This window comes from Exophiala viscosa, assembly GCF_022695815.1.
Source record: "Exophiala viscosa unplaced genomic scaffold EDD37scaffold_12, whole genome shotgun sequence".
In the NCBI taxonomy this organism is placed as follows: Eukaryota; Fungi; Ascomycota; class Eurotiomycetes; order Chaetothyriales; family Herpotrichiellaceae; genus Exophiala; species Exophiala viscosa.
Genome location: NW_026944364.1, coordinates 1 through 25,734, shown reverse-complemented (window position 1 = coordinate 25,734; position 25,734 = coordinate 1). Strand labels below are relative to the sequence as shown.

Here is a 25,734-nt window from a genome sequence, read left to right as displayed (position 1 = left end):
TCATTCTCATAATCTCCTGCTAGAAATGTCGCTCGTCATATAAGGGGTATCAAAATGCCAAAGATGCTCCGTGCCTCCAGAGGAGCGTTCACTCACAAGATCGTGCACCAATATAAATAAAAACAAGATAATCATGCTGCCAAAGCCTTCTCCGTCTCTTGAGTGTCCAGAGTAATATCATTTGCAGCGATGTTGTAGGCGGGCGGCGCGTCGGTAGAAGCATCCACCTCGACTGCCTTCTCGTACCTAGACAATCCAATGTCCATCTCAACCTCGGCCACCGTTTCAGACGTGTGGACGTCCACAACAGTGGCAATGACAGCGACTTGGATCTCGTCGGCCCATCGGACGGACTTTGAGGTGCCATTGGGGCTCGCTGTTCTTGAGCCAAAGAACGTCAACTGCCTTCGGCGTGCGGGTGATGGAGACTTGGACAATGCTGAGCGCAGAGGCCGGGATAGTGATCGTGATGGAGAAATAGTTCGTGATGATCTGGAATGTGCATCTGATGGTGCAAGGAACTGACGCCGGGAAGAAGTAGTGTGAATATTGATCTTTGTGACTGGTGAGTCCTGTCTCGAGAGGAGATATCGCGAAATGCGGCTTGGATTCTGGGATGGAGATTGCGAGAGGTTGCAGACGTCTCGTCCACGTTTCTCATGTTTTGTGAAGAAGAGGTTCCCAGATTCGCTTATGCCGACATTCTCATAAAGTTCTCCTTCGTTGGTGTGCCGCATGTAATTTGCCAAAGCGCATAGAGCACATATGAGAAGGCCGACTAGGCAACCCAGGATCAAGAGGGAGGAGACAATGCCCTGGAGGAAGCCCAGGTCGAGGATTCGCCGAAAGGTTCGAATGACGAGCTCAGCAAAGGATAGTGCGTCTGTCTTTGGTGTAGCAATGCGTGCGACAGGGGATGCAAGAGCATGTTGAAGCAGTGCGAGCATGCATAGAAGTGTGGTTAATTGTGCGGTTCTGTTGGACGCCATGATTGTAGTTTGCGGGATGAGAGAGTGAGCATGGCAGGCACCATCAAGACATTTTGTAAGATACTTCGGAGGCAGGATGATCAAAGATGAAGTACGAGTACCTCCTGCGCACTTTCCGATGACAGATGGGGTGGCTTACGATTTCTGACAGATCTTACCTTTTCAGCTGCAGCTGTGGTACTCGTGTAGTCTGATGATTTGTGTTGTTGTTTTTAGGCCTTTTTCTTTGGGGCTGACTGGAATGTGGCGGGCCTAGGAATGTGATTCGTATATTGTCTTGTGATACCCTCAATCGAGCATCTGGTTGTTCTGTGCGATATAGAACTCTTCTAGCACCATGTTCTGTACGCGGGGAGTTGACCACAGCTTCAGCGCTTGAGCCTTGTGCGCGCGCGGAAGATGTGGGCGGCTGGAGGAAATTACCTGAGCCCTGACAGCCTTGTCACGTCAACTGGCGATAAGATTGCGGGCGATGCCATTAAGGAGGCGACGTCAAAAGTGGTTCCTTATCTGCAGGAGACGATCTATCGATAATGTCCCCTGAGGGAATGGATTTTATCTGAGATGGAAGTGATGATGGTTTATCTTGCATACGGAGAGAAACATCGATACCAGGTCGAATTGTATGTACCTTGTGGTGATATCCTAGAGTGATGAAATAGAAGTCGCCTAAACATCGTCAAACGAAGCCAATTCCACGGCAGAAACCGAGTCTAGGCGCCGGTCCGGGGCCTGAAAGGGCCGCAGGCTTCGGGGCGAGCTATTCTTCCTTTACGTTACGCTTTAACTTAGCCTCGTCATTTTGCGCATCTATTTTCTCTTATTCTCGACCGGATGAGTCTCCCATCTCTTCGTCTCTTTTGCATACCTCCAGCAATCCGGTCGGGCTTTCAATCCTGTGCCATATATTGATTGGCTTCCTCGTTCTCAGCTATATCCTGGTCCTGTGGTGCTTGCGACGCTCACCGGTGCCAAAAAAGTCTAATCCCCGGACAATCGATATTCGTCTGTTCAGCGGCGCTTCGTGGACCCCAGCCACCCGCTTCGAGACTCTCAGCTCGAGCAGCGCAGCGAAAATTCTGTCTACGCAGGGCCTGAAGCTCGTCGCAACCTGCCTAGAAAGTTGACAGGCATTTGATTGCTGTTCATGAACGCGATTGATCCATTTCTGGACCCTGCGCACGACCACCTACCACCGCGCACTGTCTTCAGGGCCTGTTACACCTCGCGTCACGCATTCTCGCATTTTTCCCAGCGCTTCACGGACTCCCACGGACCGAATTACTCCTATCCTCAATATACCCACCTGCAGCGACTCAATTACCTTGAATGTCCTGAACAATCGCCCTGGTCTTCCTCTGAAGAACCATCCTCCGTCGCAATGAGGAGGAGGCAATCATAAAATCGACCTGATGCTATATTCGGCCGACACAATGGTTGAGTATACAATCATGGGGCCACTTGGGAACCCGCCTGCAACGTCCAGCGGTTTATCACCAAAGTCTTTACCCTACCGCACCGACTCCAGAAATACCTCACCTAACTTGCGAATGCTCTATCGTATCTCTGCACAAGATGCCAAAGGCCAGCAAGATGAACAGCAGTCTCACAAGTCGATTTCCACTGTCCTGCCTACCTCGCCGCAGTTACCTCCCACGCCACCTGGAGCAAGCAATGAGGACAAGATATCTGAAAACGAGAAAAGGGCTTCTGACGCTGCTGTTTTCAGATCATCGTTGGTGACTCCCATCAATCAGAATAGCCCGCCAACTCCGGATAATACACCTCCACGGGATAGAAAGATTTCGTTTGTACGCCCATTTCTGGGGCCTCAGCCATCATCTTACTCGACGCGAGCCGAGTCCTTCACAACTGCAAGAGAAAACATGGCCTCTGAGGACGAATTAGACGATGGTTCGCAACATCAGGAAGACGGACAAGGAGATCCTCGCGCGTCAATTGATAGCTCCAGTCAGATCACGCATAGATTGCGTCAGAGCGCCCTGCCACGCTCACCTCTGGTCAACGTGTACGATGAGCAGCCGGCTCTCAGCGAGCCGCAAGAGCAATTTCTCGACGAGCCTGTCGAAGCGACCAACTCCCATCATGAAGCTTCGTCGGAAGGTCCTGACCACAACAACAGACTGCATGCAAGCCCACAACCGCTGAGCACTTCTTCTACACCCGTCCGATTGGTCAGTCAACCGCAGGACAATGTGCGCGTAGTCAATGTAGACGACGAGGTCGGGTCTCTGTCACGGCCCAGAACAAGACCGACTCAAGATCAGTTAAAGCGCGACAAAAGCCTCCGGGACAGGCTTCTTGAAGCACAAGTCCAGGACCCATCCGCGTCCACTGAGAAATTTGCGAGCATCATTGGTTGGAACAACTCTATTCCATTTGAGGATACTCCGGCTGCGACTGCAGAGGTTGTAGGTGATGATACCCGCCGGTTTTCGGGCATCTCTACAACTTCAACCATCGAAGCATATGTGTTTGAACAGATCACCCCGCCAAAGAGAAAGACTACATTGCGCCATGTCAGCAAACACGAGTCTCTACGCTCTGCGAGCTCACCCCTGCCTGCTTCGAAACGAAACTCGCTGCAGTCGACGTCGGACTCACCTCATCGTCTGGTCCACAAAAAGGCACGTTTGAGCAACCAGAACAGGTGGAGTTTCGGATCCGAGGTGTCCAGATCTCAAAGTTTAGCCTCAAGTGCTCTGTTGCCGAAGACCGAGGTTATCCGCGTGGCCGTGATACCGGAGAGAAAATCCTCGCTGCCATCTTCCAGCACTAGCGAGAGCAAAAGGCAGTCGCTTTCGACAGGCTCTGCGCGCTCTCATGCTGCCAAACTCTCAGACAACCCACCGTCCTCTTGGCAGCACAAAAGAACTCTCTCCGAGTCCACCGATCGTGGAAGGACTATAGAACAAGCACCGGTGGTTCCCCCACGGAGGTCATCGTTGTCTGCGCCAACTTCAAGGAGTACTTCTCGCGCAAATTCTGTCACTTCTGAGAAGCTCCGGGTGCGCAGGCAACAAGCGGAGAAAGACTTGCGCAAGACATTAGATAGGATGGAGACCCAGATGCTGATACAGACTCCACGAGTTGCTGTGACTGAAGCTGAGTATCAGCCCGTGGATCAGTCTGTGAAACTTGTTTATAAGTCCCGGGCATCGATGGACGCACGGGAGGTCCAGACTCCGTCAACTCGAGGCACTTTTCCGGCCCGCCCGCTTACCGACGGAGAGGCCTCGATCAATGCATTTGGCTTGCTTGTGCCCGGAACCCAGGAATGGGCAGCTCTTCGACCAGCTTCCACTTTGTTGGAGACTCCTTTCTCGCAACCGTCGTTCCGCTCTGCTTCTCCAGAGCTTAACGAAGCCAAGGCAATCAACTACTTCGCACACAACAACAATTCCCTCCAGCTCATTGAGCCATTTCCAGTGCAGGAATCGAAAGCAGTGCGCGAGGTCCAGAGACAACAATTGCCGCACATTGAGATGCATTCGCCGCTACGGAACCCTCGACGTCCACCGGAGCCGCCTCAATTTCAGGTCATTCCACCGACTCCAGGGGATGAATTCGAGCAGGAATCGCGGTACGATGCACCATCTGCTAATGCACGTCAGGGCTCTGTGAAGCGCCCTGGCGGGTCGCGCCGCAGATCCGAGTCCTTTATGAGCTCGATTTCACGCAATCTCAGCTTGAAGAATGCTAGAAACAAGAAGGCTGATCAGGAACTTGATGGCGATCTACATCCTTTTTGGCGACCACGGGCATTTTGGGACGACACTGACAATACCAAACCTGACAAATCACAGAACCGTGCCTTGCATGTGGGCATAGTGAAGAACTCCCTGGGACTCACACAGGAGCGGACCGTCATCACAGGACCGGTTTCGCTAGTCAGGCGCCTATCAGAACGTCGGCGGCAGAAAAGAGGCATCGTCAAGCAGTCTAGCCATGGAAGTCTTGCCAGACTTCGGGCTGGCCGGCAGCTCTACAGTACATCGGGGCTGGGCTACCACTTTCATCTGCTTGATTTCAAGGATCTCCGCGAGCGCATCATTCACGTGAAGCAGAGGAAAGAAGACGAACGGCGAGAAAAGAGAAGAGCTCAACTGAGACGAAGTATTGGAGCCAACGTCGTCATGCAGGGAGATTCCAGATTCCCTGCCAGTAACACCAGTTTATCAAGAGATATCTGACACAAAGGAGTTTGAAGAGATCACGACATTTGATTTTTGACGTTTAACAAGGCCCTGGCGGCTGAGGACGTTATTTTGTTATTTTGGGAAGGCTTTTGTTGCAGCGCTTTTGTTCATTGAGCAAACCAATTTCGACGAGCATGAAGACTTCACGATCCGATGTCTTGATGAGTGAATGATTTGGATGATCTGATGATTATATGTACAACTAAAGAGTGTGTTCACTTGGATTTATGGATATGTTGGCAACGATCTGAATCAACTTTTATAATAATCCCATTACTTCTTTGCTTGTGCCTGTTGCCTCTTTCTCAGATGTTCCAATGTGACTGAGTCTAGAAATGGTTCTGGAGTGACACTTGAGTCGAATATGGTCACTATATGTCTCATTAGACGGTGAAGGTGGATGAGTCATATTCCGACTTACCTCGCTGCTCTTGGTCTTGTTGTAGGGCGAAGTGGATAGTGTTGATAGCGTGGTTTGATTCGATTGATCCGTCTTGACCCGTCTTCTTCTTGATCAATGGACCTTGAATCTTTCTGGTCTGTTGCGATGTCGCCATTGAGCTTCGCCAGTAACTTTGCTCGTGAACAGTGAGTAAGATAATGAGTAGCTCGAGACTGGATCGCCCACCACTCCCACTATTGATCTGATCAGATATTTTTTATCTTATCTGATCAAAAATCATGGACTTGGCGCCTTTTTCGGCGCTTGACGACGTTTGGATTTCCGAGTTCGCAACTGCCACCGCGCAACCGATATCGGCCTCGCCTTGGAACACTGCCCAAGGTTTCAACAGCCGTGACGACAACTTCAAGCTGGCTTCATCACCAGGCCACATTAAGGGCGAGGGTATTGCTCCCGGTCTGGGCAGCCCAATCCAAGGCCGAAAACGAAATGTCTCTATCGCCGGCTTCGACAGTTCACCCGCAAGCGCAAGCGTTGAATCACCAGACTTGAATGGAGATGAACATGGCCGTGATGGCCGGCGCAGACCTGTCAAAAGGGCTTGCAATGAATGCAGACAACAGAAGGTGAGCGACGACATTGACTGACGTTATGTCACTGTTGCGTTCCGATTGTCTTTACCAAGGATTCGCCGAAAGGCGCAGCCCACTCGAGTCTTTCTTGTGCATGCATGGGGAACTGCGACCTGCTGACAACAGTATAGCTGCGATGCGATGTTGTACAAGAACCCTTCCAGATCTGCACACGATGCAGGCGTCTCAACCTCGAATGCAAGATAGAGGATAACTTCAAACGTGTTGGCAAGAGATCAAGGAATGCGGAAATGGAGCGCGAGATCATCGAGCTGAGAAAAGCGGTGGTAGCGAAACAGTCCGGCAACACATCGAATGGAAACATGCAGAATGGAAGCGCAAGTCTGCATCCTTCACAATCTGGGCTCGGCTCTTTCGGTCAAGACGCTGCCGCCGCAGGACTTCTCGACCTGAGAGAAGGCAAGAGTCCTGGGAGGTCGGTCTTCAAGCGCTTAGAAGACGTGTCTTTGACCATGGACCGGGTGCAAGATCTTTTCCAGCGCTTCTTCACATTTCAACATCCGTTCCTGCCTTTCCTCAACCCCGAGCGAACTCCAGAAGAATATCATACGAGGTCGCCGTTGCTCTTTTGGACCATACTGACAATTGGGGCACGGCACTACACAACCGAGCCTGAACTGCTCGGCGCTCTTTCCGGGCCTCTGACTAGGTTGATGTGGTCAACCATCGCCGAAGTGCCTCAAAACTACCACATTGTCAAAGCACTCATCCTACTGTGCGCATGGCCTTTGCCGACGAACAGCACCTCGACCGACCCGACATTCATGATCTGCGGGCTCATGATGCAGATAGCAATGCAAATCGGCTTACATCGGCCGACACACGCTCAAGACTTCAGCAAGTTTCGTGTGGAGCTTAGGGAGGTAGAACTCCAGGATCGGGTGGTGGTCTGGAGCGTGTGCAATATTGTGGCTCAGAGGATATGTACTGCATACGGGCAACCTCCACTGACCATGTATGACTGGACTTTGGGACCCAAGCCTATCGAGACCAACCCGAACTACGAGTTACCTGCGCCGATATTCAATCGCCTGCTAATCGAAAAGTTTGTGGACAAAGTCTCCAGGACATTGTACATGAACACACACGACCCGGTCGGTCTTGCCACGGACGCAGAACGACCTACATACGTCTCCTTCCTGGCTCATGACCTAGAAGAGCTTGAAGACAGGCTCCAGGACGATACGTCGCCGATCACTCAAATCTACCTCAAAGCTGCAGGCCTGCACATGAGATTGAGCGCCTTCTTCTCTCCTCCGTCTCTGCCATCGTACCGGGTCGACCTGTTAAAGCTGTACCAAGCCACCACCGACTTTCTCGAGACTTGTCTCAACTTGGAATCAAGCATCAGCGTGAGTCTGCCGTCGACATATTCTCACGGATTGTCGTTGTCGCACGCCACAAATTACATTTTCCACATGATGCTAGCGGCGGGCTTCTCTCTTCTCAAGCTCATGCACAATTTCCTCAACGAGCACGAACTCGACACGAAAGGTGCATCTGAATTGCTTTCCAGGACGGTCTGGGCGTTGCGCAACATGAGTACCGTGGAAAACGACCTCGCTGAACGACTGGCAGAAGTTCTCGCCCAGGTCTGGAAGAGTGGCAGGCATGTACGTGCAGACTCCAATGGCGAAGGCGACGATGACAGTCTGCAATTGAAGGTCAAATGTCGCATGTCGCTGTCTTTGGTGTTTGACTCTGTATGGCGATGGCGGCGGAATTTCCAGTTCAAGGACGGCAAGCCGTCTGATGGTAAGACCTTTGACAAAATGTCTGTATACGATTCTGATGATGGCCTAGTGCGACAACAAAGTGCCAAACTTCAGCAGCCTGATAGCATCATCATTCCGACATCCAGTCTGGATGCGAAGCCGTCCATGAACGATCCCATGCTGTCGTCGACTGCGATTGTTCCGGGAATGGCTGGTATGGCGACGGGCATGGTTGATGATTTCTCCATGGATTATGGGCAGGCCAGTTATGATGTGTTTGATCCGTTGAACTGGATGTTAGATGGGATTGTGGATTTTCCTTATAACTTTAGTAGCGTGCAGGGGAGCGACCTGTCTGGGATGGATGGTCTGGGGGGAGGAATTTAGTGAATCCGAGATCTTTGAGGTTGCTGGGACGGTCATGCCAGCAATTATTCTTAGGACTAGAGGGTTCTTGAGATACGTGCTGCCCTACTTAGGGGCCGTATGTGATCAATGAATATCATTCTTCCAGCTACAATCTCTGTTATTATGCGAAAGGCAGGCTGACTCGCTTGACATTACGGTACCAGCTCTAATTTGATGGCAAGGATGGTCGCCACCCGTTCTCTAATCCCCAGTCCTCATCCCAACAACCTTCGCTCTCACACCTTTACTATCTGGTTTCGGTATCCCCACGAAAAAGTCGCGATCGATCTTAATGTCGTTCTCGGCCGTGGTCTCAAAGTTCTCGAGATCCAATCGCGACATGATGATCGCCAACGTCAAGTAGAGTTCGGCGTACGCCAAGTTGATGCCAACGCACATACGACTTCCCTTGGAGAACGATACAAAGTACCGGTCCAGCCTGAATTTGGTGTCGGCGGCGCGCAGCCAGCGGTCTGGATCGAAGGAGTGGGGGTCGGGGAAGATGGAGGCGTCGGTGTGGACGAAGTAGTTTGACTGTGCTACGGGGGTCTGTTCATGATCATGCGTTAGCATACTTGACAGTAACGACGTCTCGAAGCACTGCTTGAGAAGGTCATGGGCACTCACGCCGGCAGGTATGACCCAGTCTTTGTATCGGAGTGGTTCGGTGGGAGATACGCGAGGTAAGCGCGTTGTGACGCCGTACATGAGGCGGATGCCTTCGTTGATTACGGCGGTCTTTTGGGAGGAGTCAGTCAAACATTACTCAACATGAGCTTCACGGCAGGGATGCGAGGGTAAGGCGGGGCAGGGCAAGGCAGGACATACCAGGTATGGCAATTGTTCGAGTGCCGTGAGACTGACGTCGCTTGTCGGAGTTGGCATCACAGTCTTGAGTTCGGCGCGCAGTTTGGCAAGTTTCTGTTTGTCGTCGAGGAGATAGAATGTGATCACGCTCAATGACTTTGCTGTTGTTTCGGAGCCGGCGCCAACGAGAGTCTGGCCTTCATCTTGTAGTCGGTCTGCACTTTTCTCTTGATCGGGTAAATCGCTGTCGAGTAATGCTTGGAATATTGTCCCGGTGGCTTTCTTTTCGCCGCCGCTGGTGCGGTTGTTGGCGATGATGCCGTCGACTTGTGCGCGGATCAATTGCTGCCATGCCATGAGTGAGCCGGCGGGCGGGTTGAGCTTTTGGACCAGCCATAGCGGGACGGACTTCATGATGGGTAGGGCCCAGGGGAATTGTCGCAAAAACGCACCGTTGGCGGAACCGGCGATGACGGTCTCTTTCCAGGAGAGTTTGAAGTCTGGTTCAGCCAGGTAGTTGTAGCTGCTGCCGAAGGCGTAGTGGGTAATTATGTCCATTGTCAATGCCATGTATGCGGCGTCTAGGCGGATGACTTCCTTGTTCTTCATGGCTGTCTCGAAACGGCGACATAGTTCTTCGATCTTGGATTTGATCAGACCTTCAGTCTGGTAGACGGAACGTTTGGAGAAGAATGGGTTGAGCGCTCCACGGCGTAGACGATGTAGATTGTGGGATGCCGTTGCGAAGGATGACGCTGGGGCGCCAGCCATGGTGACCCATCCATCGTACTTGTCGCGCTTTTTGGCGGCCGGTGCGTAGAGTTCTTCATAGTAATCTGAGTCTCGAATATGTAGTTCGTAGGGTGATATTCTGATAATGGGGCCATATTTGTCGTGAAGCTCTTTCAGCTTCCAGATGAAACATCCCTTGTGGATTATGTCATGGTAGAACTCGTACCAGCCTGTCAGCGCGGCGATTTTGGGTCCAGGGAATTTTGCGAGCGGGTGGAAGTACAAGCGGTAGATTGCGAGAGAGGTGAGATACACGAACCACGTGAGGAGGGCTGTGTATGCCACATTGGCAAAGGAGATCTGGGGTACAAGCATGGCTTTTTGTGATAGATCAGCTTGTAACGGGCAGGTGTCAAGCGTCAAAATGACATTGTCTGGTTGTAGATGTGTGTAACCCAACGACCGATGAACTTGGAGGGATCAGGAAATACGGAGGCGTACCCGGCTGGTGAAGTAAGACTACCTTGAAACATGCGAGTGGAGCTGCACAAGTGACAAAGTCCACACTCAACTTACAGAGTATCCATTGCATTTTAGTTTGGTTGATCAGCTCCGGTCAACGTGGCAGATGAAGAAATGGACCGATGGAGCCAGATTGGGCCAAACGAGGGCGACGTCGTATTCATCGCAAAGTTCGTACGCATTGCCGATGATGGCTCGGCTAGGTCGATTCCCTGCAAGAAGCTTCGTTTGGAAATGCAGAAGAACGGAGATCTGCACTAGCATGGTAGAGACTTGAAGAATTGGCGGATGAGTTGTGAAGAAGGATGCACCATGAAGACGCAAGAGGCGTCTAGAGAAGCTTTGAGGTGTGATCGACTGCCGTCTTATCCACTCATAACAACAGTGTCCACCAGGCACAACATCCGTCCGCGGCTAGGAAAGGCCCGAGGCTGCAACGGTTTTCGTCGCGGTCAAAAGTCCATTCCTGTTGGTAGACAGAAAATGGGGGAAAAGGTGGATTGGTCGACACAGCCCCCGAAACCACAGGTCATGGTCAATGAGCGAAGCCGTCAGTCTTCATCCTTGTGCCACCGTTCGTGTCCACTCGTTTGTAGCAAAGTACATAGAGATGCTGGCGGGGTCCTCCATCACTCATTCTTTCTCACACATTCCTCAATGACCGCCCTTTCCTGTACAATTTGGGGCGCTTGAGTAACCCGGCAATTGCTCGAAGAGCCCGTATGGCGCACAGTCAAAATGTCGGTGTCATCGAACCTGATGTAAGACCAGCAACCGCACAACCAAAATTGAGTTTGATAATTGATCCCCTATTAGGCCGATCCAGACGAGGGATATGATACCATGAGCGTAGCATCAGATCTGACCTCCTTGAAATCGTCTGTGATGAATTATGAATATGAGAATGGTCGCCGGTATCACGCCTATCAAGCCGGCAAGTATGTACGTGAAAAGTCTTTGCAGCAAGCAGGAGACGATCATCTCTAACATCTCTTGTGAAGATGCTTCCGAATGATGACAAAGAGCAAGAACGGTTAGACATTCTTCATCATGTCTTTCGCTTGACCTTGGGTGGTGCACTCTGCCGGACCGCCCCAGATTTGCATAATCCTGGTACTATACTGGACATTGGGACCGGAACAGGCATCTGGGCCATCGACAGTAAGCTCGGTCAAGACTTACTTTTGCTGTTGCAGTTGCTGACATATTGTCTCAGTGGGTGATGAATATCCTTCAGCAGAAATCATAGGCACAGATCTTTCACCGATACAGCCCAGCTGGTTTGTCGACAAATCGTGGATCGTGATGTTAAGCACTAACATTGCAAAAGGATACCACCAAATGTGCGATTCCAGATTGACGACGCCACTCAGGAATGGGCTTTCCCTCCAGAGTCTTTCGATTTCATCCATGCTCGTGGTATGGCTGGTAGTATTCGAGACTGGCCGGAACTGTTACGGCAAGCATATATGTATAGCATTGGCAATCCGCCTTTTACGCCGCTCAAAAGCTGACCATTCTCAGACATCTAAAGCCTGGTGGACGTATTGAGCTGTCAGAAGGACGTCCACACATGTGCTGTGATGACAACACGTACTCTGAGCAGTCGGCGACGTATCGATGGGTGGTATGTACCTGAGCTTACCTCTCATACGGTGCTGCATTGGTGAAGTCGCTGATGTCCATATCAAGTCCGAGTTTTACAAGATATCTCGAGGTGCCGGTCTTGAGTTTGATATGTTTCCGCAATACGCAGGTCTTCTCGAAGCAGCCGGGTTCGTCAACGTCAAAACTCATGAAGAACCGACTCCTATCGGTACGTGGCCCAAGAACAAACGATTGAAGCAGATCGGGTTGTTCTTCGAACTTCAGTTCCTGGAAGGTGCCGTCGATGGATATTCCCTAGCACTCTTCACTCGCCTTGGAGGGTGGAGCGAAGCGGAAACGCAAGTGCTCCTGGCCCAAGTACGAGCAGAAACCAAGAGTAAAAAGATGCACTTGTATACTCACTCGTAAGTCAAGCACACAAAGTGTTTGTTGGAAGCTACTGACGGTATGCAGTTCATATGCTACAGCGCAAAAGCCTTCGGCTGCTTGATCCTTGTGTACTTGACTTGTTGTAAGCGATACGGCACAGCGGCTCTGAGGATTTGTCTTGTTGTCCTTCTGCAGCGGAAAAACGATCACGGTCCCATTCTGGCGTTCACTGGGGCACCGTATTTGGGGGAAAGACTGCCATATTGTTCGGATAAGAGGCGTTCACGAAACCATTGGAGGGCGGATATGTTTGGAGTCATTCCAGGTCACTCATTGCTTCCGGAGCAGCCTGGACTGGAGACATGGGCAGTAACATCGTAAAAGTCAAGGATTTACCATCATTTCAATTTGACCTGTTCAGGTCATTGCACGTACGGAGTGTGCAATGAGATAGCAAGGGGATTGGCTTTAGCAGCCGGAGGTGGCTTGATGAGTGCCGGACTCGCATCTACAGTAAATAAGGGGGCCTAAGGCTGAGGAACAGGGAAGGGAGTTCAAGGGATCTTCTTGGCTGCACCTGCGCTCAGACTCGCTAGTTTGCGGGACCAGATCTCGAACTCTCCCATCGTTAAATGTTTACACCGTGCAGCAGGTCCTCATCACCATCCCCTTCTCATTATTCTGTGTTCGGTGCATTCACCCTCTTCTTTCTCGACTCGTCAACCCTCCATCCTTTGCCCAAGATGGACTTCGAAAGCCTCAAAAACCAGGTTAGCCAACTGACCTTCTACGACCTCAAAGCCGGTGTACGAAAGGTTCAGAATGGTACGACTCCCAGCAACAGTCTTGAGAGGTTTGGCTAAACAGATGACCAGCTGTCATGAACCTGACCGAGATGGAGGCAAAGGTGCGACCAATTCTCCCTCCCGTATGATCAACGCCTAACGCTGCTTCAAGGTCCGAGAAGCCACAAATGGAGATCCCTGGGGTTCCTCTGCCACTCTCATGCAAGAGATTGCTTCAGGCACCAACAACTAGTTCGTGAACCCTCTCTCGACCGAGCCAGTCGACTGACCTTCCCAGCCAACAACTCAACGAAATCATGCCCATGATCTACAAGCGGTTCACAGACAAGACTGCGGAGGAGTGGAGGCAGATATACAAGGTAGGAGGATGAATGCCGTTCTTCGAGAATCACGACTCACACAGGTGCAGGCGTTGCAACTCCTAGAATACCTCTGCAAGAACGGTTCAGAACGAGTCATCGACGATGCAAGATCACATCTCTCACTCATACGGATGCTTCGGCAGTTTCACTACATCGATCCCAACGGCAAAGACCAAGGCGTCAACGTTCGAAACAGATCCGCTGAACTGGTCAAGATGCTCGGCGATGTAGACACCATTCGAACCGAGAGGAAGAAGGCGCGCCAAAATCGAAACAAATACGGTGGTGTCGAAGGCGGCGTGGGTTCAGGAGTGGGTTTCTCCAACAGTAGTCGATACGGTGGCTTCGGCAGCGAAACCAATACTGGAGCTGAACGCGGATATGGGGGCTACCAAGGCGAAGTCTATGGAGATGGTGGTGGTTTTGGTGGTCGTGAGACCGATTTCTCTGGCACACAACGACGAGCAGATCAATTTGAAGAGTATGATGAGGCAGATGATGAAGAGATAACCAGACCTACAAGGAGCACTGCTACGCGAACGGCACCAACGCCGACAGCCAAGCGAGACCCGCCCAAGCCGAAAGCACCAGAGCAAGACCTGTTTGATTTCACAGATGAGCCATCGACAAGCACCAGCAACGGCAAGGCAGCCGCTCCGTCGAGCGGTCTGGGTGACTTTGGGGCAGCTCAAAGCAGCATTGTGAATGATGATGAGGATGACTTTGACGACTTTCAATCAGCTACAGCCGCAGCACCCACACAAGCTCCTCCAAATCTCCTGGCCTCTATTGCACCACCAGCGACTACTTCGACTACGACGTCGGCCACACAGTTCGCGGCGCCCAAACCAGTCGCTCCTGGCCAGGCATCGGGTTTCAACAACATTCTTACCACCGCATCTCCTGCTCCTTCAAACACGTCTTCCATAATGTCTCCGACTGGGTCGGCTTTCTCACCTCCACCAACACAAAAGACGGCACAGCCCCTACAACCAGCAGGAGGTTTCAAGTCCAGCGGACCCAACTATTTTACTTCGGTTCCGTTGCAGCCTTCTGGTACATCGGCTGCCTCGACCCCAATGAGCGCGGCGACACCTTCATACACATCATCAACATCAGCAGCTTCCCTCGGTAAGCCGACGCCTAAGACATCAAGCAGCAGTGGTGGTGATGCTTTTGGGTCACTTTGGAGTACTGCGAGTGGTAAGGCGGGCGTAAAGAGCCCGACAGGAAGTCAAAAGGGACCTGATCTGGCAACTATGGCAAAGGCTAAGAGTCAGGCTGGTATCTGGGGAGCCGCCTCAGCGGCAAGCTCGACACCAAGACCTGGAGCAGCAGCACCTACGCCGAACACTGCAAGTTCACAGGCGAAACCCACCACATCGCTGGGCAATGGACTGGATGATCTTCTTGGATAGACAGGAGCTTAGATTTATTTACGTTTCGAAAATTTTCAATGAGCCACCCAGCGCGCTGGCAACTGAAACATGATTTACTATCGGTGAGAACATTTAACAGGCTTCCCCTGTATTGGGATTTATGCAAAAGTTCAACATGGAAAATGCTGTGTTCGTTCATCGTTGCTTCAAAATAGGAGAGTCGAGACGGCATAGTTATTGCCCTGTTTCGAAAGGAGGGGCGCAGCTCGATCCGTTGATCCAAGCGCCCTCAAACCATCCAATGTGATTATTCAGCCGACACACGCGGGAACCCGACAGCTCCGAGTCCTTAGCGGGGGAGCTTCGACAATATCAACAGGAACAAGTTACAGTACTGTGCTTGCTATCCCAGGCGTCCCATAAAGGTCTTCTAGCATTCACCATGGCCGGAGTGTTGAGCTTGCTATCTACTTAACCATGACTTCCAACGTCGAGGCATTCTTCTCGCTCCATCAGTGACCTTCGTCCGCAATCCAATTCGAAACCCTTCGAGACTCCTCTTCCGTCATTGTGCATGCGGTTGATCATCCTTTCGCAATCGCTATCCACAACACCAATCATCTCGACCAAGGCGGGGTCGACACCATCACTACTCGAAGCCATCCACGGAGTTGCCCAATAGAGTATTCATACTAGGAGCAAGTGACTCTGGCTACAAAGGTATAGTCTCCCGCGTCCTAGTCCTCCTCCCGCATCACATCCAGAATCCTGCTTTTACACATGTTCGCAGCTCTCCCCTGGCATCGATGCTGACATGGCAGACAGACCTGTACACAAGCGTTCCAAGAGCGCTCGAGTCCTGAATCTATTGCGCAGCGACGATCCGGCCCGAGATAGCGGCTCAGATACGGAATCTCCAGCCACGGCGACCTCGAGTACTGGTCCTTTTTCTGCGACAACCTCCAACACGCAGCTAACGCCTGTCGACGCTCCACGACTGGCTCCTCTATCTCCCAGCATAACGAGAACCTCGGCCATGGACCCTAGTGACATCTCCACGGGCTCTCCAGACGTCTCCCCCAAAGTGCCCTCGGGCATCGCAGCCGGGAACAGTGTCTCGATAGAAGATTCCGTTCGCACCTTCCGTGTTTTTGAGGTCCTGCGTGGCAAAGATACTGCCGCCATCTCAAAGGCTATATCTGAATCGATACCTTCGTCGTCGAATCCCCAGCCTATTCCCGGCACGACTATTCTTCATTTGGCCGTCCAGTGTGCAGAGCCCAACGTGGTAGATCAGGTCATAAGAGAAGGAAACGGTCTTGATGTGAATGCGCAGGATAAGGAGGGCAACACTGCTCTGCACCTGGCTGCGCAGCTAGGTCGCGGACCTGTCGTCAAAAACCTGCTAGAGCTCCCAGTCATTAATGACTCGATAACGAACAGGCAGGGAAAATTGGCAATCGACCTCGCCCGGACACCTGAGCTTTTTCAACAATTACAACTAGCTCGGACCATCTTTCTAGATGAAAAGACCAGAGCAATCCAGGCGGCTTTGGCGCAAGGGGACTATAAACAGATTGAGGCCCTACTGGTAGAGCCTCGGGTTGAGGGCACACTCGATGTGAATGCCTTGGAGTTGGCGACAGAACCCTTGACGGTCCAAACAGGTGGCACTCTGCTCCACGAAGCAGCGCGCAAGAGAGACCTGCAGCTGGCCCAAATCTTGCTGTTGCACGGGGCGGACCCTTTTAGAAGAGATCGCAAGGGCAAGCTACCCCAAGACGTGACCAAAGACGATCGCACGAGGGCAATCTTGAAGAAGTCCCCAGCCGCAGCTGCAGCCCAGCGAGGAATCCAAGAAAAAGCTATCCTTGGAAACACCCCAGCTCAGGCCCGCTCCGCTGGGCCGAATGATACATCCAAAGACGCTCGTGAGATGAAGGGCTATCTTAAGAAGTGGACCAACTACACGAGTGGCTATAAACTCAGGTGGTTCGTCCTCGAAGAAGGCGTCATGAGCTATTATAAGCACCAAGATGATGCAGGGTCCGCCTGTCGTGGTGCCATAAATATGCGGATCGCGAAGCTGCATATGGATCCACAGGATAAGACGAGGTTTGAGATTCATGGCAAGTCTTCTGTCAAATACCACCTGAAAGCCAACCATGTCGTTGAGGCCAAAAGGTGGTTCTGGGCGTTGAACAATGCCATTCAGTATACCAAAGACGAAGCAAGAGAAGATGAAAAAAGACGAACGCTTGATTCAGATGCTCTTCGACCACATGCCAGAGTGGAACTTGCAGACATGCTCACACCTTCCACAAGTAGGTCTAAACCGACGGTCGGAGGAACCCTTGGTGCTCCAGGGGCATCTTCCAAAGTCAGCTTTCGCTCAGATGTGGAAGGTGGTTCAGCCTATGATTCCTATGATGCGAGCGTCGCTGGCGAGGAACTACAACGGGTACCGACGAATGGTCAAATGCCAATCGACGCGGACGATGATGGCGATGGCGACGATGCTAGTAGTCATGAGGTCCAGCAACCTGGCACCAAAGACGCTTTCAATATCACTGCGCAGTCGGCCAAATTGCAGCTCGAGCTTCTTTCGCGCATTTCTGATGGACTCGTTTCACGCAGTTCGTCTCTACCAGATACCACGCTCTCTCATCCAGATGTTTCTCAAGCACTTTCTGCCTACTCTACGGCGGTAAGTAGCTTGAATGGACTGGTGACAGATCTGTTGAAAATCGCCAAGGATCGCGACGCTTATTGGCAATATCGCCTAGAACGAGATGCAGATGTCCGCAGAATGTGGGAGGAAAGCATGGCCAAGGTCGCATATGAACACGAAGATCTCAAGAAATCGATTGCCGAATCCGAGGATAAACGCAAGAGAACCAAGCGTGCTCTGAAGGAGGCACTCGAGGGGCAGTCACTTTCGGCCAGTCGGCCCGGCTCTTTGGTGCAACAGGAATCAACAGATCAGGTTCAGTTTGGAGAAGCCGTCGCGGACCAAACCTCGCTCAGGCCCGAAGCGCAAGCGACGGCCAGAGATCGATCGAGGAGGAAATCATTCACACGTGAAGGCAGCCGAAGAAAGTCAATCATTGCACAATACACCAATCTCTCCGACTCGGAGTCGGGAGATGACGAGGAATTTTTCGACGCAATTGATGCCGGGAGAGTGGATGTGATCGAACCTCCACTCGCCAGTCCGCCTCCAGTACAGGTCTCCTCGGCCCACAGAGAAGAAGAAGCAGAACCGTTTTCCGACCGTGACGAAAGAGCTCAGAAGCAGATGCAGATTGTGCCTTCATACGCCGGTTACGAAGACGGCATTCGCAAGAAACTCAAAATGGACGCTGATGACCGTCCAAAGATCTCCCTTTGGGGTATTCTCAAGTCTATGATTGGAAAGGACATGACAAAGATGACTCTGCCTGTGTCGTTCAATGAGCCGACCTCGCTGTTGCAGCGGGTGGCAGAGGACATGGAATATGCAGATCTTCTGGACATTGCAGCAGATCGACCTGACTCTACGGAAAGATTGGTCTATGTCGCTGCTTTCGCAGCCTCGGAATATGCCAGCACCATCGGCCGAGTGGCTAAACCTTTTAATCCACTGCTGGGCGAGACGTATGAATACGTGCGTCCTGACAAAGGTTATCGCTTCTTCATTGAGCAAGTCAGCCATCATCCACCTATTGGTGCCGCTCACGCTGAATCTGCTCGATGGGACTACTGGGGTGAATCGGCTGTGAGATCCAAGTTTTACGGCAGGTCATTCGACATCAACCCATTGGGAACGTGGTTCTTGCGATTGCGGCCGTCTAGTGGGGCGCCTCCCGAACTGTATACGTGGAAGAAGGTGACGAGCTCGGTTGTGGGGATCATTACCGGCAACCCCACGGTGGATAACTATGGCCCGATGGAGATCAAGAATTGGACCACCGGCGAAGTCTGCGTATTGGACTTCAAGCAACGAGGCTGGAAAGCCAGCTCGGCCTTCCAGGTCTTCGGCAAAGTTGTGGATGCGAAGGGCGTGACCAAGTGGAGTATTGGAGGTAGATGGAACGACAAGATCTACGCCCGTCTCACAGAAGGGTTCGAAGACGAGGCCGTCGGCGAAGGCAAGACAAAGGGCCAATCTGGCCACCAGGCATTCTTGGTGTGGGAAGCCCATTCCCGCCCTACCGGGATCCCGTTCAATTTGACGCCGTTCGTGGTAACGCTCAATGCCGTTAGCGACACTCTGCGTCCGCATCTCCCACCTACGGATACGCGCTTGCGGCCTGATCAGCGCGCCATGGAGGATGGCGAGTATGATCGTGCCGCGACAGAGAAGAATCGGGTTGAGGAGAAACAGCGTGCTGCACGACGACAGCGTGAGAATGCAGGTGAAGAGTGGAGGCCCAAGTGGTTTGAGAAGAAGACGGATCCGGTCACTGGGGAGAGCTATTGGGAGCATAACGGGCAATACTGGCAGAAGAGACGCGAGCATGATTGGAATGTGTGTGATGATATATATTAGAGGCCTGAGACATCCATGGTAGTGGTTGGATCTTCGAAAGGGTGACTGCCTAAGACAAACGTATGGTATGGTAACGAGTTCAAATTTGACTTGACGTGGTCATGAATGCGCTGGTAGCTCCTTTGAAATCTAAATGTTGCTATGATCGCCAGTTTTCCCCCTCGGGCCAGACATTTCCGGCCTCGTAATTTACTGCGGTCAAAAAGGATAAAGACAATGTTACAAGGAGAGGCTCAATTCATCCAATCGACCATCATCCGAGACAACAATGAGTTCGCAAAGATGTCGCTGATCAGAGAGATATACGTGTCTTGAGACATTGGCCTACCCCGTGCAAATAGATCGTTACAGGTGGTACACAGAACACACATTTCGTTATGTACAGAACCTGTCCACCATTGTCATTTATAGTCCTTGTCTGCAGCCACACCGCAATCCAGACTAAAAGAGGCACGCAGTCCAAACCAGTAAGTGGATAAGGATGATAATGACAACATTCATCACCACAGAGCTCTTGTTCGAGTGGAGCAGACTCCCAGCCCAGCCTGTGTAGGTGGGTAGGCTCGGCACTGTAGCACTTCCCCCATATGTTTGCAGCTCAGTCGAAGTTCCACCTACCGCAGACCAGGTGGTTGAACCATACGATGTAGAAGAAGACTCGCCTGGGGGCCCAACACTGCTTCCCGCAACGAAAGGGACTAGTGTACTGCTGCCCACTATTAAAGCTGTCCCAGATGGCGCAAGACTGACCTGGGTACCATCGATAGTCACTGGAGGACCACCAGGCGTAAGGCTTGTACTGAGGACTCCGATAGGTGTAGTTACTCCCGCTGTTTCTGACACATACGTCGAAGGTGGAGTGGTAGTTGATGCAGCAAGGCTACTGGTGACAACCGAAGGTCCAAGGCTCTGTCCACTCGTGGGGGTGGATATAGGAGTTGTTGACACAAGGGAAACTGTCGAAGTTGTAATGGCAGGGCGCGAAGTCGTTGTAGGTGCTGAAGTCGTGGACGACGTAGTGAGGGTCGCGCTGGCTGATGACACCGAGGTGCTTGAAGATAATGCTATTGGCACGACCGAAGAGTGCTGAGAGCTGGGACTAGAGATTTGAGAGGCGACAAAGTCTCCATACTGTGTCGTAGTCGCAGTCAGTGCCGACACTATTGGTAGTTCGGTGTACGCAAACGCGACGGCCGCAATGACACAGCCAGCGTTTAACGACGGCTGCACCATTTGCGAAAAATATGAGAAGGGCACTTGAAATTGATAGGGGTCCGTGTTCCCCAGAAGGGTGGAATAGGGTGTCAACGCGAACTCGGACGACGAGCCCGTAGTTACACATTCCGCTGAGGTGACCGGCGTGCCTAACAGAGTCTCTGTGTACCATGATTGTACGGCCAGAGACTCGGTTGCTGCAACAAAGCCATAGTTCTCATACCAGCTAGGGGATGGCCTGAACGGGGCCATGTTAGCCGAGAAAAGAGAGGAAACTACGATCCGTATGACTTACATAGCTGTGGTTATGGTAGTGACTTTTCCAGGTGCAGTACTGACAGTTGTGGTCAAAGTGACCGTGGGTGTACCGTTAAGTATATTGAATGCCGTCGGCCCCGGTGGAGTCAATATCGATGACCAAAAGGCCGAATCACCCCCTGTGGCATATGGCACCTGGCTGCCATAGGCGTCCGTGAAGACAGCATAGGAGGTGCTCGTGGATGTCTCATTCTGGCTGTTGACATAATATATTATAGTCGCAAGAGTGCTATGGGTGGTTTCAGGCCATTTCCACTCTTCGTACTCCACTGTAAGTATACTACAAAGCGGACATCCGGCTGTGGTGGTCGTAGGAGTCAAGCTTGGGGTGCTACTACCTCCAGTCACTGTGAAATTCAGCATGAAACACATGTTACAGTAGTCCACTTACCTTGCGTAGCCTGTGGGACCCGCGGCTGCAATCTTTGAGCGTGCAAATAGTCTGGGAATACTACGCACAAGCAAATGAACCATTCGAGGCAGGGCAACATGGCGAGCGGGTTTGAGGTCAATGTGCAGATTCAGCCTTGTGAGTAATAGGACTCTCAAAATCAGTTCGGCTTTGAAAGTGGACACAGCTTGCACTGGACTATTTCAGGTCATAATGTAGTTCGACATGGAGGCAAGCCCCATATGTTGCGCGAAATGGGCCCTACCATGGTCAACTACACGTTTTCTTTCCAGCTGGACTGCATCCACACCGGGACGGTTGATCATACCTGTGCTGTGCCATACCTCAACAAGGCTTGGCATGTAGGGCATCCAAGTCAATAGCTTTGCTGTTTGCATGGACAGTCTTGCACAAATCTGGAAAGGGCTCCGGTGTGGCACCTCGTGGCGCCGGATGGGCGAGCGCATGTCTCGAAGTACAATACGAGGGGAGTGGAAGATGGAGCGCTGGCGGAAGCTGAGACAGGCAGCGAGGGCTTTTGGTTTGACTTGAAATATGGAGCAATAACCCAGTTTACTATGGTCGTGAGGCTCGTATCATGCACGGCCAAAAACACCTGGTTGGTCTGTCAGGTAAACGCCCTCATTTGATGCCTACTGTTAATGGTCTCAACCCCATGAAGGATACTCGTAACGAGGGTGTCGAACTTCATGTATCGCCAAGGGTTTACGAGGTAGATTGTATTTAAGTTTGATCCAACCTTAAGCGATTTGGGGTCTGGAGCATTGACTCGATTTACTACGGCTTCGAGGCCTCGTATTCATGCACTGTCATGATGTCTGCATGGTCTGTCAACCAGCCTCCCAAGAGAAGTGTGTCTCTAATCGTACCCGTCTCATGGGTGCATGCTGTCTTGAATGTCATCAAGGAATTTAACTACTTCGCCATCGTTTGTGCCAGGCATATGAGGTGGTCTTCGGGATAATACTGGTAATGTATTCGATCAGGCTAAGTACTAGGTTGCGGCTGAGAGTGGCCGGTGAGTTTTGACTTATACAAGACACGGCTTGATAGTGATGGTCTCTGGAAACTCCTTTCTACTTACCTGAGTAAGGCTTAGTTTAGGCGTCACTAGCACAAGTATGGGTCGACAATTCCACGAGGTCTGCTCGCAAAACCCTCCAAGCTTGACAGGCGGGCAAGCGAACAACAGCAGAGTGTGATGAACTATTCGGGCCTAGATCATTAAATGCCGAAGAGAACTCATCAATCGACATCCCTTCGTTCTTATGGAGAGCTTTGCCAACGCCTGACTTGTCTGGATTAAAAGTGCCCGGAAATCTTGACTCTCCCCTTGGGCCGTATATCTGAGTAGACATGGAGGCCACAGTCTTTGCATATGTGTTGTGTATTGCACAGTACATCGCTGCTTCGAGTGCTGCCGCAGTGGTGTCAGTACCTCCCAGTGAGTCATGGTATGTATTTCTGTCATCTCCCTTCTGCTCTAACTTCTTAAAGGGACGGAAATGACGGCCCTTGGTCATCGTTTGGAGTCCAGATTGGAACACCACCACAGTTCATTCGGGTCCTTCCATCATCCTCGGGTTCCAGCCTTTGGGTCATTGCACCAGAGGGCTGCAACACACAGACCGATCCAAGCAACTGCGATGATCTGCGTGGAGGGATATTCGACAAGTCTAGTTCGACAACGTGGACAGAGAAAGGTATATATGGATTAGACCTCTCCACAGAGATAGCCTGGGGTTATTCAGGCAACGGAGACTTTGGTTTTGATAATATCAGCCTGGCCGACCCCGGAAGTGGAGGTGCTACACTCAATGACAGCGTCTTAGCAGCAATCGCAAGCAAAGACTTCTTCATCGGGTCACTAGGACTCAATCCGTGGGGGGTGAACTTTACAGACTACAATGAGCCTGTTCCAGGCATCATCAACATGCTTCTTGACCAGAAACATATAGCTGGACGATCATGGGGCTATACAGCTGGTGCCCGCTATTCTCCCACACAAACGTTTGGAAGTTTGACGTTCGGTGGGTATGATTCATCACGATTCATTCCGAACGATTTGACAATAACCCGTGACGAGGACACGAGTCACGACCTACTGATAGGTGTGCAAACGATCACTTCAGGGACAGACAGCCTGCTACTCGATGGCTTCATGGCCTTGATCGACTCTACTGTAGGCCAACTCTGGCTTCCTACTGCAGTTTGCGAGCGTTTTGAAGAAGTCTTCGGAATAACTTGGGATGAGAGCCTGAATCTCTACCTTGTGAACTCCACACTACATGACCAACTCCAAGCTCAGAATCCAAACATTACTTTCACGATTGGCAGCACACCGACGAGCCAACCGATAGTCAACATTGTACTGCCTTACGCTGCCTTTGATCTTACGGCATCCTGGCCTTTAACACCTAACGGCTCAACAAGGTACTTTCCGATACGGCGAGCTGCAAATGCCACGCAGTACGTTTTAGGAAGACCATTCCTGCAAGAAGCATATGTTATCGTGGACTACGACCGCAACAACTTCTCCGTTTCACAGGCTATATATCCTGATAACGACGTGCCACAGATGTTGGTGACAATATATCCCCCGAATGAGGGCCATGCAAAAAGATCCTTGGGAAAAGGTGCTATTGCTGGCATTGTCCTGGCCTGTGTCTGTCTCCTCGCCGCTGCCGGCCTCGCCACAGTTAAACTCACTCAATGGTGGAAGAGAACTCCTTCACAGATGCAGAATTTGGATATCGCAGAGCAGATGATGACTAGTCACACTCAGGGCTTTTACAAACCCGAGCTTGAAGCTAACTCTCATGCCGTCGGAGATCTGAGCGCCTACGATAAACAGAGATTAGCTGGTTCTGAGACAGGTATGGCTGAGATCGACGGGCGCAGCGCTGCAGAGGACCGTCAACATGTGCAAACCACCCCGGCAGACTTCCGTGCCGTGCAAACACCTCTCCTCTGGCCACGCACCTATTCCGATTTGGGAACAAACGGCAGTGCAGAGGTTGCTGGCACGAACCGAGTAGTGGCTGAGACAGAAGGGAATGTCTCACGAGCTGAGCTGGAGGGCGCGGATGTGCACAACACTAGGAATCCAAGGCACGAATTGCCGTAACAAATGGATGATCTTCAACACCCTCATGTGATTCACAACCATGCCCCAGCAGCCATTCATCCTCGAGAGTTTTACCATCCTATTAACCACCAGTCTCATGTAAGTAAATACCATTCCAAGATTTACAAACCTCCCGAGAATGGGATGTAGTCTAGAGTGACCTATATACCAGCAAGGGACATCGAGTGCCTAGAACAGAAGGCACGTCAACGAGAAGTACGGGTATTGTATGGCAAGTCCCATCAGGCGCATTGGATACTAATCACTGCCCGTAACGCCAGGCTAGAGGTGCGCCTAACCTCTATTGACTCTCACGGTCGACCTCCCCTTTTCGCCCGTGATTCGAGATGATGTTGCAAAACCCAGCCACTTGGTAAGAGAGCGTGTTGGGGTCGGTTTAGAGGGGTTCGGCCTGGTAGAGACTGATTGTCACTATCGACACCTCGGAAGCGGCTATGACCCTTCTGTATCTCTTTCAGGCAAGGCAGACTAATGTTCAGGTGGACCGGAAGCAGAATCATGATATCCACCTCCCGATCACAGAACTCAATGTAGCTGACGCCAGACAACATGGCCTGACCCACCTTCATCGAGTGACACAGGGCCTTCAAGCATTTGGGTAAGGTTCGAGACTAATGCTCCTCAATGCCGTTCCAGATGTAAAGCGTGGTTGCACGTCAGGCTGAAGCGAGTAAACCACAATCACAGAAATCGATATCCTTGGACCAGATCATGGCACCCGATATGTCCGTCCGAGAGATAAGAGAGCGCCGCTCTGAATAAGCATTTTCTGTACAGAAGATAACGGGATAACATGCGAACATGGGAAATAGTCAACCAAAGAGTGTTCAGGTCAGGCTGAGAAAGCTTCCTCCGGGTCAAACCTCATGAAGCACCAAAGTTTATGGTCCGGCGTGGTTCACTAGTCCTCCACATGGCATGCGGCATCAATAACCTCTGCGGCTATCCCAAATGAAGCAAGCACTGTGTTTTCCGGCCCCGTCTAGGCGGTCCGGGCGGCTGCAGGCGTGTCTGCTAGCTTTTTCAGCTGAAAATCTAAACGAGATAACATCATGATCAGGCTGTACGATATTACAGAATCGAGTGTGTGTCGCCTTGTGCATAACAATTGGTGGACAGGATCGGATGCAAAAGCCG

The 25,734-nt window shown here is 51.5% G+C and overlaps 9 protein-coding genes across 9 annotated transcripts; 6 read left to right on the top strand and 3 right to left on the bottom strand.

Annotated features, from left to right (window-relative positions):
• Position 1: 1 nt before the first annotated feature.
• Positions 2 to 1,114, bottom strand: EDD37DRAFT_151602 (uncharacterized protein). Its single transcript, XM_062809667.1, has one exon. It carries the CDS (start codon positions 987 to 989, stop codon positions 132 to 134), a length of 858 nt encoding a protein of 285 aa, XP_062666342.1. The 5' UTR covers positions 990 to 1,114; the 3' UTR covers positions 2 to 131.
• Positions 1,115 to 2,422: 1,308 nt separating this feature from the next.
• EDD37DRAFT_595472 (uncharacterized protein) lies at positions 2,423 to 5,362 on the top strand (the record flags this gene model as incomplete). The annotated part of the gene is made up of 2 exons (XM_062814575.1): positions 2,423 to 4,099; positions 4,160 to 5,362. The coding sequence occupies 2 exons, from the start codon at positions 2,423 to 2,425 to the stop codon at positions 5,201 to 5,203; spliced, it is 2,721 nt and encodes a 906-aa protein (XP_062666341.1). The 3' UTR covers positions 5,204 to 5,362.
• Positions 5,363 to 5,746: 384 nt separating this feature from the next.
• EDD37DRAFT_640131 (transcriptional regulatory protein LEU3) lies at positions 5,747 to 8,466 on the top strand. The gene is made up of 3 exons (XM_062817217.1): positions 5,747 to 6,238; positions 6,376 to 8,020; positions 8,069 to 8,466. Exons 1-3 carry the CDS (start codon positions 5,891 to 5,893, stop codon positions 8,365 to 8,367), a joined length of 2,292 nt encoding a protein of 763 aa, XP_062666340.1. The 5' UTR covers positions 5,747 to 5,890; the 3' UTR covers positions 8,368 to 8,466.
• A 12-nt stretch (positions 8,467 to 8,478) lies between these two features.
• EDD37DRAFT_151383 (putative cytochrome P450) lies at positions 8,479 to 10,519 on the bottom strand. Its single transcript, XM_062809666.1, has 3 exons — positions 9,217 to 10,519; positions 9,016 to 9,126; positions 8,479 to 8,937 (listed from the first exon to the last, which is right to left on the bottom strand). Exons 1-3 carry the CDS (start codon positions 10,300 to 10,302, stop codon positions 8,590 to 8,592), a joined length of 1,545 nt encoding a protein of 514 aa, XP_062666339.1. The 5' UTR covers positions 10,303 to 10,519; the 3' UTR covers positions 8,479 to 8,589.
• A 652-nt stretch (positions 10,520 to 11,171) lies between these two features.
• On the top strand, positions 11,172 to 12,547 carry EDD37DRAFT_653517 (S-adenosyl-L-methionine-dependent methyltransferase; the record flags this gene model as incomplete). The annotated part of the gene is made up of 8 exons (XM_062818584.1): positions 11,172 to 11,210; positions 11,266 to 11,391; positions 11,451 to 11,610; positions 11,666 to 11,729; positions 11,780 to 11,920; positions 11,974 to 12,076; positions 12,142 to 12,461; positions 12,511 to 12,547. 8 exons carry the CDS (start codon positions 11,172 to 11,174, stop codon positions 12,545 to 12,547), a joined length of 990 nt encoding a protein of 329 aa, XP_062666338.1.
• Positions 12,548 to 13,057: 510 nt separating this feature from the next.
• On the top strand, positions 13,058 to 15,156 carry EDD37DRAFT_640113 (uncharacterized protein; the record flags this gene model as incomplete). Its single annotated transcript, XM_062817216.1, has 5 exons — positions 13,058 to 13,251; positions 13,302 to 13,333; positions 13,384 to 13,463; positions 13,510 to 13,591; positions 13,642 to 15,156. Coding segments are annotated over 5 exons (1,759 nt in total), but the record flags the coding sequence as incomplete, so codon positions are not given.
• Positions 15,157 to 15,320: 164 nt separating this feature from the next.
• On the top strand, positions 15,321 to 19,759 carry EDD37DRAFT_640111 (Oxysterol-binding protein-domain-containing protein). Its single transcript, XM_062817215.1, has one exon. The coding sequence runs from the start codon at positions 15,788 to 15,790 to the stop codon at positions 19,502 to 19,504; it is 3,717 nt and encodes a 1,238-aa protein (XP_062666336.1). The 5' UTR covers positions 15,321 to 15,787; the 3' UTR covers positions 19,505 to 19,759.
• Positions 19,760 to 19,779: 20 nt separating this feature from the next.
• Positions 19,780 to 21,642, bottom strand: EDD37DRAFT_151284 (uncharacterized protein). The gene is made up of 3 exons (XM_062809664.1): positions 21,429 to 21,642; positions 21,015 to 21,384; positions 19,780 to 20,957 (listed from the first exon to the last, which is right to left on the bottom strand). The coding sequence occupies exons 1-3, from the start codon at positions 21,526 to 21,528 to the stop codon at positions 19,946 to 19,948; spliced, it is 1,482 nt and encodes a 493-aa protein (XP_062666335.1). The 5' UTR covers positions 21,529 to 21,642; the 3' UTR covers positions 19,780 to 19,945.
• Positions 21,643 to 22,805: 1,163 nt separating this feature from the next.
• Positions 22,806 to 24,712, top strand: EDD37DRAFT_697497 (aspartic peptidase domain-containing protein; the record flags this gene model as incomplete). The annotated part of the gene is made up of 2 exons (XM_062820159.1): positions 22,806 to 22,903; positions 22,947 to 24,712. The coding sequence occupies 2 exons, from the start codon at positions 22,806 to 22,808 to the stop codon at positions 24,574 to 24,576; spliced, it is 1,728 nt and encodes a 575-aa protein (XP_062666334.1). The 3' UTR covers positions 24,577 to 24,712.
• Between the last annotated feature and the right edge of the window lie 1,022 nt (positions 24,713 to 25,734).